We start from the raw sequence: 11,488 nt of genomic DNA on the forward strand, positions 1-11,488 counted from the left end.
TCGTGGGTTAAAGTAGTTTATAAAGTAGTAGGACATGGTGATAAAAGCCTATTTAAAAAAAAATATAACAGATGACTTTTTTACTTTTCCTGCATCAAAATAATATCTAGCGAAAGAAAAATTATAAATATTCGTAAACATTTGTACTGATGATTTTGCATTATACTTGTTTTGTCACCCCTGCTCAAAGACATCATTATTGTAATGGATGTCACGGGCTGCAACTCTACAAGTGCTTTCAAAAGTGGAATGGCAGCAACTCTTTGGTTACAAGGACACGCAAAATTGCACCTTATGGCACGTATATTGTAAGTCCTTTTGAACTACACCAATAAGTTTGCAGTTTTGGATGCTAGATGGAACTGTAGTCGACCAACACATTAGGGACATCTCTTGACGAGAGTGAGAAAATTGCACAGAAATTATGACATTTTGAGTGTCGCGACTCGCGCTTTTAAAAAGGTTTCAATTCTTGACACCAACAAATAAACCAGCGTTCATTGAATTTAAATAAATAATGAATAATAGTTGGGAGAGATGTGTTTCTTGATCTTGACAGAAAAAGAGGGCCCTTACACATTTAATCACGAGAGGGATCGGCGAAGTTAGAACCGCCAAATAGTCAATTAATGTGTGACATGAGAAATTGCAGTAAAGGGTGAAGTTAACGAAGTTTTCATACGGAATTCCTAAGTTTTTTGAAAATATTCTATCGTCTAGGTATATTTATAATGGGATTCTAAATCAAAAATCTAAAAATCTTTTAAATCGTTCCAATTATTTCGCAACCAATTCCGTGTAAACAAACAATCAAATCTTTCCTCTTTATGATATTAGTGCAGACAATACAATACTTTAATTTATTAACTTAAGTTAAAGATTAGGCATTAAAAACCAACATCACAGTCATTATAATTGCACTTAAAAGTTCAGTCTTCTAATAATTAAAACTTTTCGATAACCCAGCACCCAATTATCTCTAAAGACATTGCTTAAGCGTTCATTTATCTTGTTTTTGTTTATGTTACAAAATTATACCTAAGGTTTTTACGATAACAATTAAAAACTCAATGTTCCGTCCGATGATACAGAGCAGTGACAATACGTGAGAAGTCTAAGATTCGATTTTCATTTTTCCAATCTCTTGATTTTCTAGACTCCAAATTTAGGAACAGGAATCAGTGGCGAATTTTCAGACTTGCCGGGGGGGTTAACAAAAACATTCGACGAACATTGTAAATAGGCCAGTAGAATTAAACACAAAAATTGATTAAATCGGAAATAATTCCTACAAAAGATTTTTTTGCTTTAATGGCTTCATTGGTTACCCATTAAGACTCTCCTAAGTTTTCGACTTCGACGGAGTTGTGCTTAAGTGGTGGGGGCCCCCGAAAGGGGCGTTTCTTCGGTTTTCCGGTTATACCGCGTAAAGGACTTACCCTATCGAAAAGTGGTCTTCGTGACGGTTAAAGGGCACTTAATCCTGCATTGAATAAGACCAAATTCATATGTTTTGGACTAACCGTTCTCGCGCTAAAGTTCGGCAAAGTAGAAAATATACGTATAATTAATGACCCTCTCCACGTCCAATGGCTTGTTACCCACATGCTTCCAAGCCTTGTAAAGGGTCGCCTTAACCAGTGTAACCCTAACAAGGCTCACGAGTTTGATTCGCTTATCCTTGTTCGTCCCAGCCGTTCCTTAACTGCGGTTGCTGCACCTCTTCCTGGCACTCTCCTGAACGACTCTGTGTTACCTAATGTGGCTGCCCCTCTTCCTTGTACCCTCCTGTACGATTTCATTGCTTAGCCATATGCCTGGTCCAAGGTTCGACGCCACAAAATCAACTTCGTACGAGTGAAAATAGTTTAAATACTATTTCCCGTGCTTGCAACATTTTTCTTTACTGCTTCGCCTCTATTAGTCGTAGAGTGATTGTATATATCCTATAGCCTTCCTCAATGTATGAGCTATTCAACACAAAAATAATGATTTCAATCAAACTAGTAATTCTTAAGATTAGCGCGTTCAAACAAACAAACAAAAAACTCTTCAGCGTTTTAATATGAACTTGTTGTTGTTGATTTTTGGCGTCGAACCTTAGACCAGGCATACGGCTAGGCAACGTAGTCATGCAGGAGGATACAAGGAAGAGGGGCAGCCACAGTAGGTAACACAGAGTCGTTCAGGTGAGTGCCAGGAAGAGGTGCAGCAACCGCAGTTAAGGAACGGCTGGGACGAACAAGGATAGGCGCATCAAGCTCGTAAGCCTTGATAGGGTTACACTGGTTGAGGTGGCCCTTTTCAAGACTTGGAAGCCTGTGGGTAACAAACCATTGGACATGGAGAGGGTCATTAATTATACGTATATTTTCTACTTTGCCGAACTTTAGCGCGAGAACGGTTTGTCCAAAACATATGAATTTGGTCTTATTCAATGCAGGATTAAGTGCCCTTCAACCGTCATGAAGACCACTTTTTGATAGGGTAAGATCCTTTACGCGGTATAACCGGAAAACCGAAAAAATGCCCCTTTCGAGGGCCCCCGCCGCTTAAGCACAACTCCGTCGAAGTCGAAAACTTAGGAGAGTCTTAATGGGCAACCAATGAAGCCATTAAAACAATAAAATCTTTTGTAGGAATTATTTCCGATTTAAAAGCTAATTCTACTGGACTAAAATTCGTAATCCAAAATTAAAATAATTATGAACTAAATCTGCCGCCCCTAGGCTTCAGTTTACTAAACTTGCAGGTAAATCCGCCATTAACAGGAATAAGAAAACAATCGATCAAAATATTAAATCACTCCGAGGGAAAATTTAAGACTGGAATTTTCCGTTACTTAAATATATTAAGTAACATTCTAGAATCTAGCTAAAGTGAGCCTTTATTAACAGAGTTGTAGTCATATAAATATATTACGTTACTTACTTACCAGGCATAAAATATAATTGTTTAAATAAGTAGGCACTACGTTTGTTTATCTGTTTTAAATACCTAAGTCCGTTTGTCTTTAAACTTGCTGATAGAAGATTATCCTTATTAGATATTTATTAGGACTGGAAGTTATTAATTATTTAACATCATATCTACCTAGCTAGTATGTAGTAGGATTTATTTGTGTCATAATGATTGATTACAACTGTCTACAGCATTTTTGCGCACGGGTTATGCATAGCTTATTTTTATTGCTTTAATACCTAGAAATAAGAATAACAACAAAACTTTTTTCTGAATTTGCTTTTATGTGTAAAAAATAGAAAAAATTCATATCAATGAATGTATGAAACATGAACATAGAGATGATTAAATTTGTTGCCAAATTGTATATTTTTTTCTTTCATTCTTTCTAATTATTAAAACATACCAAGCATCCATTTAAGATTCATACTCACAAGAGAAAAATGTAATCTATTACATTGGACTCTAGTCCAAATATTTATTAAAAATGAAAAGTTCTAATTTCCTGTCATGTTCCATAGAAGATTTTTCTCATAAAATCTAACCCTATCATGCTTTCAGTTTACTGGCCTTGGTAACGTCGTCTCTCAAATCCCACTATATTTTAATGAAAGAGTGCCCCTTGTTCTTGCGAATAAGCCCCCATAATTATCTATAAACATATCCCAATGAGAATGTGACGTGCATCTTTAGAGACATTCTACTATGAAGATGAAAAATTCAAATCGCTATAACTCTTTAAAAAGCAAATATTTTCGATTTGTAATCGCACTTTTTATATAAATTTGCTTATATAATCAGAATATAATAAGTAAAATCCATGCGCAAAAAAAAATTTTTTTTTTGTTGACCGGTGTTATCTATACCTACTTATAATAAATCTGTAGAGAGGTCAATTCTGTACATGAAATAATAATATATTTTCAAAATAACTATCAGGGGGTGATTAGTGATTGATATTCGATACTGATGCCAAAAATGCAATCAGTAAAATTTTTGTCTGTCTGTCTGTCTGTCCGTCTGTATGTTCCTTATAGAAACAAAATCTACTCGACGGATTTTAACGAAACTTGGTACAATAAATTATTCTTCATACCTCCTGGGGGTGTCATACTTGCTATCGAACGTTGAAGTATCTATTGTCTAGATATCGACAACTATGCATCAACGGGTCGCTACATCTACGGTACTCTATATTAATTAGTACGTTACAATGAATGTTTTGTTATCGAACGTCGATGTATTTATTGTCTAGATATCGACAACTATGCATCAACGGTTCGCTACATCTACAGTACTCCATAATAATTAGTAGGTACGTTACAATGAATGTTGCTGTATCTATTTGTATTCCCGCTTTGGCATGGGTTTTTTAACGTACGCCCGCAACCCACGGATTTGCTCGCAAGGACTTCGTCACACACCGCTAGTCTTAACTAATTCTATACATGTACTTAATTCAAGGGTGTTTTTATTGATTGCATACTTATGGCGAAGTTAAATTAACTAAAGTCACTGTATTTTTCAAAAATATTTATTTTTCATAAATTGTTAGTTAGCTAACAAAATTATTATGTGTTTTTCTTAAAGTTACAGTCAAAAACTAAAACTTACGAATTAAAGCGTACAAATCAATGTTTTCCATCAGTCGCATTTAATGTTAATCCTATTAAAATTTATCTTTTTTGTCGGTTTCGTGGACCACCTGAGGCTTGAAGTCCAGATCCAAGACCTTCTTGAGGCTGTCTACATACATGTCCAAGCGCTGCGTCATGTAGTAGCAGCGGCGATCCTTGATTTGCCTGTTGGCGTTCAAATCCAGCACTCCGATAAGCAGACCATCCCTAGTCCTCGAGAGACCAGGACACCTCACGCCATCAGGACCGGTGAAGTAGCTCGAGCCATAGAACAGACCCAAGTCCTTATGCGCCGGCTTCCCATCAGCAGAAGTGAACTCATTCGGGAACTCCTCGTACCCCACCCGGTTGATCGCAGCAGTGAAGTAGCAGTTAGTGATAGCAGCATTCCTAGCCTCAATATTCCACATGTACTCACTGCCAGCTTCAGCAGCGATAGTCGCCGACGGATTGAACACGATCTCAGCTCCGTTCTGGCCAAACATCATCCAGTTCAAGACGTGGTGACGCCCGAAGCAAATATTTACAGCAATCTTTCCGTAACGAGTTGCAAAGACTGGGTGACCAGTGTTCCCCTCCATGTAGTAGTTAGATTCGTTGAAATCTCCCACCCTAGGGATGTGGTTCTTACGGTGCTTGCCAATCACGTTGCCAGTGTCGCTAATTACCACCGCTGTGTTCCACAGAATCTCAGCGTGATTCTCGTCCCTTTCCAAAATAGAGGATACAATTACCATGGCGTACTTCACCGCTAATTCTTTAAGGAATCTGGTCGTGGGGCCTTCTTCTGCTGATTCAGCGAATTCGCACCACGGCTGCTTCTCCCTGGTACAGAAGGCGAATGGCATGTTCCATAGCTCCTGAAAGCAAATGATGTTGACGCCTTCCTGGCCGGCTACATCGATGATCTTCTTCACTTTCTCAAAGATAGCTTTCTTCTGCTCATTGATGGGGCGGTCGGTGGGCACGGCGATGGAGTGCTGAATGATTCCTACTTTGACAATCCTAGGTGGTCTGGTTTGCTCCTTCTTGGCGGGGAAGGCGTAAGCAGCGATTTCGAAGTCTCCATCCTTAGCAGCGGCAATGGAGGAGTCCTTGAATTTAATTTCGTAGTTGTCCTTTCTGCCGTAGTAGATTCTGTTGAACTCTTCGAGGTCCCGGCCGCTTAGGTTGTTGTTGATGATGGTTTCGAGGCTCTGCGTTTCGTTGTCCATGGTGGAGGCGTGTGTCCGTGGGGTGTGCCGGCGACGACTGATCACTCTCGAACGGTGGCCGCTATAAATAGGTGCTTTAATGGAATTCGTTGAGCTCGGAGCTTGTTTACTTATCTGTGTGGTCCGATCCTGATGGCCTTCGACCTGGTGTGATAAGTTAGAGACAATATCCGAATGAAAAATATTTAACTTAAGTATACTTATCAGCTTGACTACGTGACCTGAGAGATGCGTGTAAGGCCTGGTGCACAATAGCGGTCGGTAGGAAATAAAAACTGTAAACAACCGGCTATCAATTTGTGGTAAATGAAGTAATTATTGTTTGATAACCATTTCCCAGTTACTAAGAGGCTTAGGCACTTAAAACATTTTCTAATTATACTTTATGTCGCGAAACAAATAAGCGATAGGTATTACGAGTACCTATAAAAATTTAATGCCCAGCCTGTAGCATGTGCCACTTTTTTAGATTGGTAATGGCGATACTTTACCAAAAAATATTTGATAAGTAAATGACCTTTTAAAAATACTTTTATTCTTGTGTAACGCCCTTTAGTACTTTCTATTACTAAAACAATTAAGTAGGTATAAAATCACTAATAAGTAGACCACCTACAAATCAAAACGCGTGTAGATAATTAGTATGATTAGTTAAGTAAATGTTTATTTATCGTTAAAGGAAGATGAATGATGATGAGTATTGGTACTATTTGATACCTACTTACTTAGACCTCAGTTTGTTTAGATTTTTTTTAACTTCCTACCTATTAATTAATTAGCCAACCATGGTGATCGACTAATTAATAGCATATAAAGTTCCAATTTAATTTAACTATCTTGTGTCTAAACCTCTCACGAGGATTATACATATACAAGCAGTATTCCGTTTCTTCTTGGAAATGCAACTAAACTGCAGGCGAACGAAGCTTCGGGAAAAAATAGTATCCAAGAAGGAATAAGTAAGTAAGTTAATCAAAACTGAAAAGAGCGTAAACACCACCACGCGCTCTCAATCGCATTTATAAACATGAAGTTAGTATCTATATGTGAGTTGCCAAGCTATGTGCTCAGTAAACAATCTTACGTAACGTCGCCTCCACGACTGATTAAATATTAATGGACATATCAAACCAGTTGAACAGAATGGATACACAAACGAAAATAACACTTGACGACATCATCAAGAAAAAACTGAGCCCTCAACAACTGAGAGAGTACAACAGGATTCACTATGGCCAAGAAACCCTGAACGAACTCTACATTGATGAAGATATAACCTTAAAGTGCAAAGAAAAGGGTATTGACATCGCGGGATACAATTACCCAGCCGCAAAAGAAGAATCAAGGCAGCCAAGAAGAGTAAAAGTCGGTTTAATTCAACATTCCATTGTTTTACCCACTGATAAACCTGTAAATGAACAGAGGAAAGCCATATTCAGCAAGGTCAGTGAACTAATAGATATCGCGGCCTCGGGAGGAGTGCAAATACTTTGTTTACAAGAAGCATGGTCAATGCCATTCTTTCTCTGCACGGGAGAAAAGGAAAGATGGTCAGACTTTGCGGAGTCAGCAACTGACGGCCCTAGTACAAAATTCCTGCAAAAAATAGCACAGAAGAACAAGATGGTGATCATATCGCCCATTTTAGAAAACGATCATGGAGTATGGTGGAACACAGCAGTGGTCATTGATGAGAATGGCAATTATATGGGGAAACATCGGAAGAACCATCTGCCTAGTGTAGGTAGCTTCAGCGAGATTGGTTATTACGAACCAGGTAACATGGGACACCCTGTGTTTGAAACCACGTACGGAAAAATTGCTGTCAACATCTGCTACGGACGGCATCATGCACTCAACTGGTTGATGTTTGGACTCAATGGAGCCGACATTGTGTTCAACCCAGCGGCAACCATCTCAGAGTTTGGCGAATCATTCTGGGGCATAGAAGCTCGGAACGCAGCAATCGCTAACAACTATTTCACATGCAGCATCAACAGAGTTGGCACCGAAGTTTTTAACGTAAAGAAGGATGAAATAAAAGAACATAATATGACTGTTTCAAGAACTTATTATGGGTCCAGCTACATAACAGCTCCTAACGGATGCCGAACCCCATCTTTGTCCAGGGTGAAAGATGGTTTAATAATAGGAGAACTCGATTTAAACTTGTGTAGACAAGTGAAAGACCGGTGGGGATTTAATATAACTTCTCGCCTGGACCTGTACGCAACAGAATTAGCTCGTAAAGTTCAATGAATTTTAAATTCCTATCATGTTTTATTTAATACTAGCTTTCCGCCCGCGGCTACGCGCGCGACTCCCTGAACCCTATTTTTTTCCAAAATAAAATTTAGCCTATGTTACTCGTGGATAATGTAGCTTTAGAATGGTGAAAGAATTTTTAAAAACGGTCCAGTAGTTTTTGAGCCTATTCATTACAACCAAACAAACAAACAAAGTTTTCCTCTTTATAATATTAGTGTAGATGTAGAAAATGGATTAACCTTATGCACTTTGTCAAATCTATCAAATATACGAATGTAGACTATCTATAAAATCTACCTGTAGCTTGATTGCTGGAGGAGAATGAAACGCTTGATCAACGTTTGAAATAAATTTTAATTAATAGTTTTGGACTTGGTGTTTTTATTTAATGAAATCGGTGTTTTAGTAAATTTAATTGAATGATTTTAATCGTTCAATTGGATAAATAATAGTGTACAACACTATTCAGATTTTATCTGTGGTTGGCCAAGTGTTTTTTTTTATCTGTGGCAGATTTTGTCGCCGAATGATATGTCATTTTTGAGTCGGTTTTGATAAAATAAATTCATTCAGCAAATAAATTACGTTTTAGCAAGGAAATATCAACAATATTCGACAATGGTAAGTCCCTTATAAATTATATAAAATGTCCACTAGTATTTAAGATAGTTTATAATGTAGATAGGTTATGTTAGCGTCTGAACCATTACAATGCATTTTTCCGAGTTTGTATTAGAAATAATTTATGGTTTTCAAGATATAACTAGTTCAATAGCGCTTCACGGCTTCATATGCTTACTTAATAAGTAATATTTTACTCAATAATAAGTTTATGAAACGTATGTAGATTGTAGAATTATTTAAATCAGTAATGACCAACTATGATTACAGTCGATCTTGGCGTACAATGGAGGTGCTGTGGTTGCCATGAAAGGGCAGGACTGCGTGGCAATCGCTACAGACAAGCGTTACGGTATCCAGGCCCAGACAGTGTCGACAAACTTCCCTAAAGTCTACAAGATGGGCCCCACACTGTATGTAGGTCTACCAGGTCTTGCAACTGATACACAGACTGTGTTCCAGAGACTGAAGTTCAGGTAAACAAATTTTCATGTTCTTAAAATTATTTTAACCAGCATTTATGAGTACTGTGACAAAATACTTGTAAGGTAGTCATTTTAGCTCCATTCATACCGATCACTGAGAAAACATATTTTAAATGTGATGATGCAGTTAATAAAATTTTATAAGCTGCAGAGCAAGTAGAGCAAAAGTTAGTCAATATTCCTTTAAAATTTAAAGTTTTCTTTGTACAAAACATTTTGAACTCTATAATCATCTTTCTTTCATTTATATTTTTCCAGAATGAACCTTTATGAGCTTAAAGAGAACAGAATAATGAGGCCCAAGACATTCTCAGCGATGCTCTCAAACCTTCTCTACGAGAGGCGCTTTGGGCCTTACTTCATTGAGCCCGTGATCGCCGGGCTGGACCCCTACGATAACCAGCCTTATGTGTGCAATATGGATCTGGTAAGTTTGAAATCAAATCATTTTTATTTACGAACATGGGTTTACAAACTTTAGTAGGTACCAAGATGGTAATGTCATTGACAAAGCGGTGAGAGTGGAAATCATGAGAAACTTGTTTTATGATTGAATTATTATTTTATATTAAATATTATTTTTTAGTTACTGCCAGGCTTCTGTTAAATTTTGTTGTAAAAGTCACCCATGAAATAAAGTACAATCATCATTCAGCCCAGCAGCTGCAATCAGATTGGATATTGTGCTTTTAGACTTTTGGAGAGTGCACATTACTCCTGGTCTTTCTTGCTTTTTTATTTTCATAATATTGCATTATTGCAAATAGGCAATTGTATGTGTTTATCATCTCTCTATTCAGATAAAATTAGTAATCAATAATAAACTCTGGATGGATTTATGACACTAGTAAACTGCATTGCTCTTGCAGTATGAAAATCAATAAGAAATATACAATTCAATTTCAGATTGGCTGCCCCAATGAGCCAGAAGACTTTGTGGTGTCGGGTACATGCTCAGAGCAACTGTATGGAATGTGTGAAGCGCTCTGGGAACCCAACCTCAAGCCTGATGAGCTCTTTGAAACAATCTCTCAGGTACATTTTTCTTAAGTACATAAGTAAATAACCCTCCTTCTAGCACAGTTGGGTAATAATGATGACAAACTTTATCATAGGATCTAATTGGTCACATTAGCATTTGACAAAATAATATTTATTTGACTTAGATTACCTGCATACAGTTTTCATAACTCTTACAAGAAAACCAGTGCTTACAAGTTCTCCATACTACTATATTGACAGACTTATACAATCTACATTCTTAAGTTTACGATTTAAATCTAGTGACAGTAGTAATGACAAAAACTTCTAGTGTGACGCGTAGGTATTTAAACACTTTTAAGACCCAATGAAAATGGCTTGTGTTGTACAACCTGTGGGTCTAGACAAAGTGCAAATTATAATCGCAAACCAGTCGAAAAGTGGTCGAAAAGCCCCTTTTTTGTATGGAGTTTTGACGGATTCGATTTTCGATTCGATCAAAAAGTGCGTTTTGTCTAGGGGGGCTGAATAAGTTAACTGCGCACCTGACAGCTGTGACGTCACACGCGAGCGACGCGAACACGCGGAGGTGCGCGGTTGAGTGCGAAGGAGTTGCATACAGCGAAGTGCGCAGTTAACTCTATAGGGTTTTGTTTAGCGTGCGTCTGTATTGAAGTTCCAATAGACTAAGAATTTGTACAGTAGGTGTTCCAAGTTTTTTAGTATCTCGCATCTTCCACGCATGCAAAATTATAAATTATTTTATTTTACAGGCACTCGTGAACGCAGCCGATCGTGACGCGATCTCCGGTTGGGGCGCTGTCGTGTACATCATTGAGAAAGACAAGATCACCGAGAAACACGTCAAGACGAGGATGGACTAATGTGTTTGTGTATGGGATGCTGGTATTATCTTAACGTTTTATTAATAAAGCTATCTAAAATCCGATTTTATTTTGTTTTTATTTGTCTACAAGAATGTAGATTCTATGTAGGTAGGTAGATCTTTGCCATTAGATTCAAAATGTCTACATTATGTTTCTGCTTGAACTTCCGATCTAAACGTTAAACAGACGGGTGATCAAAGTATTTGGCGATACTTTGGTGTCTTTAATCATCCAGGAGTAGTGACCCATGGATAGAAGTCCACTGTAATCACCCAAGGCATCCATAGGTGACCAAAGGCCAAGTGTCGGCAGGAGTCCACTTTGATCACCCGTCTGTTTTTAGTACCATAATATGGCTAATACCTAAATAATAATACACACAAATTATACGGGAATCGAAACCGTGAGCTCAGTAGTTAGTACCTACATCTACT

At 37.8% G+C, this 11,488-nt stretch overlaps 3 protein-coding genes across 3 annotated transcripts; 2 read left to right on the top strand and 1 right to left on the bottom strand.

Annotated features, from left to right (window-relative positions):
• Nucleotides 1–4,594: 4,594 nt before the first annotated feature.
• Nucleotides 4,595–5,873, bottom strand: LOC114354630 (beta-ureidopropionase). Its single transcript, XM_083287603.1, has one exon. It carries the CDS (start codon nt 5,810–5,812, stop codon nt 4,631–4,633), a length of 1,182 nt encoding a protein of 393 aa, XP_083143729.1. The 5' UTR covers nt 5,813–5,873; the 3' UTR covers nt 4,595–4,630.
• A 940-nt stretch (nt 5,874–6,813) lies between these two features.
• On the top strand, nt 6,814–8,096 carry LOC114354629 (beta-ureidopropionase). The gene has a single exon (XM_083287602.1). The coding sequence runs from the start codon at nt 6,929–6,931 to the stop codon at nt 8,069–8,071; it is 1,143 nt and encodes a 380-aa protein (XP_083143728.1). The 5' UTR covers nt 6,814–6,928; the 3' UTR covers nt 8,072–8,096.
• Nucleotides 8,097–8,577: 481 nt separating this feature from the next.
• Nucleotides 8,578–11,116, top strand: Prosbeta3 (proteasome subunit beta type-3). Its single transcript, XM_028307121.1, has 5 exons — nt 8,578–8,701; nt 8,972–9,177; nt 9,445–9,613; nt 10,093–10,221; nt 10,941–11,116. Exons 1-5 carry the CDS (start codon nt 8,699–8,701, stop codon nt 11,049–11,051), a joined length of 618 nt encoding a protein of 205 aa, XP_028162922.1. The 5' UTR covers nt 8,578–8,698; the 3' UTR covers nt 11,052–11,116.
• Nucleotides 11,117–11,488: the final 372 nt, after the last annotated feature.

This window comes from Ostrinia furnacalis, unplaced genomic scaffold (genome assembly GCF_004193835.3).
Source record: "Ostrinia furnacalis isolate ACB-3 unplaced genomic scaffold, ASM419383v2 OfSCF2101, whole genome shotgun sequence".
Lineage (NCBI taxonomy): Eukaryota > Metazoa > Arthropoda > Insecta > Lepidoptera > Crambidae > Ostrinia > Ostrinia furnacalis.

What these genes read in the sequence shown, in the direction of transcription:
- LOC114354629 (XM_083287602.1), top strand. Translation starts at nt 6,929, where the DNA reads ATGGACATATCAAACCAGTTGAACAGAATGGATACACAAACGAAAATA.
- Prosbeta3 (XM_028307121.1), top strand. An exon ending in ATGTGTGCAATATGGATCTG is followed by an intron (nt 9,614 to 10,092) that starts GTAAGTTTGAAA and finishes ATTCAATTTCAG; the next exon opens with ATTGGCTGCCCCAATGAGCC. An exon ending in TCTTTGAAACAATCTCTCAG is followed by an intron (nt 10,222 to 10,940) that starts GTACATTTTTCT and finishes TTTATTTTACAG; the next exon opens with GCACTCGTGAACGCAGCCGA.
- LOC114354630 (XM_083287603.1), bottom strand. Translation starts at nt 5,812, where the DNA reads ATGGACAACGAAACGCAGAGCCTCGAAACCATCATCAACAACAACCTA.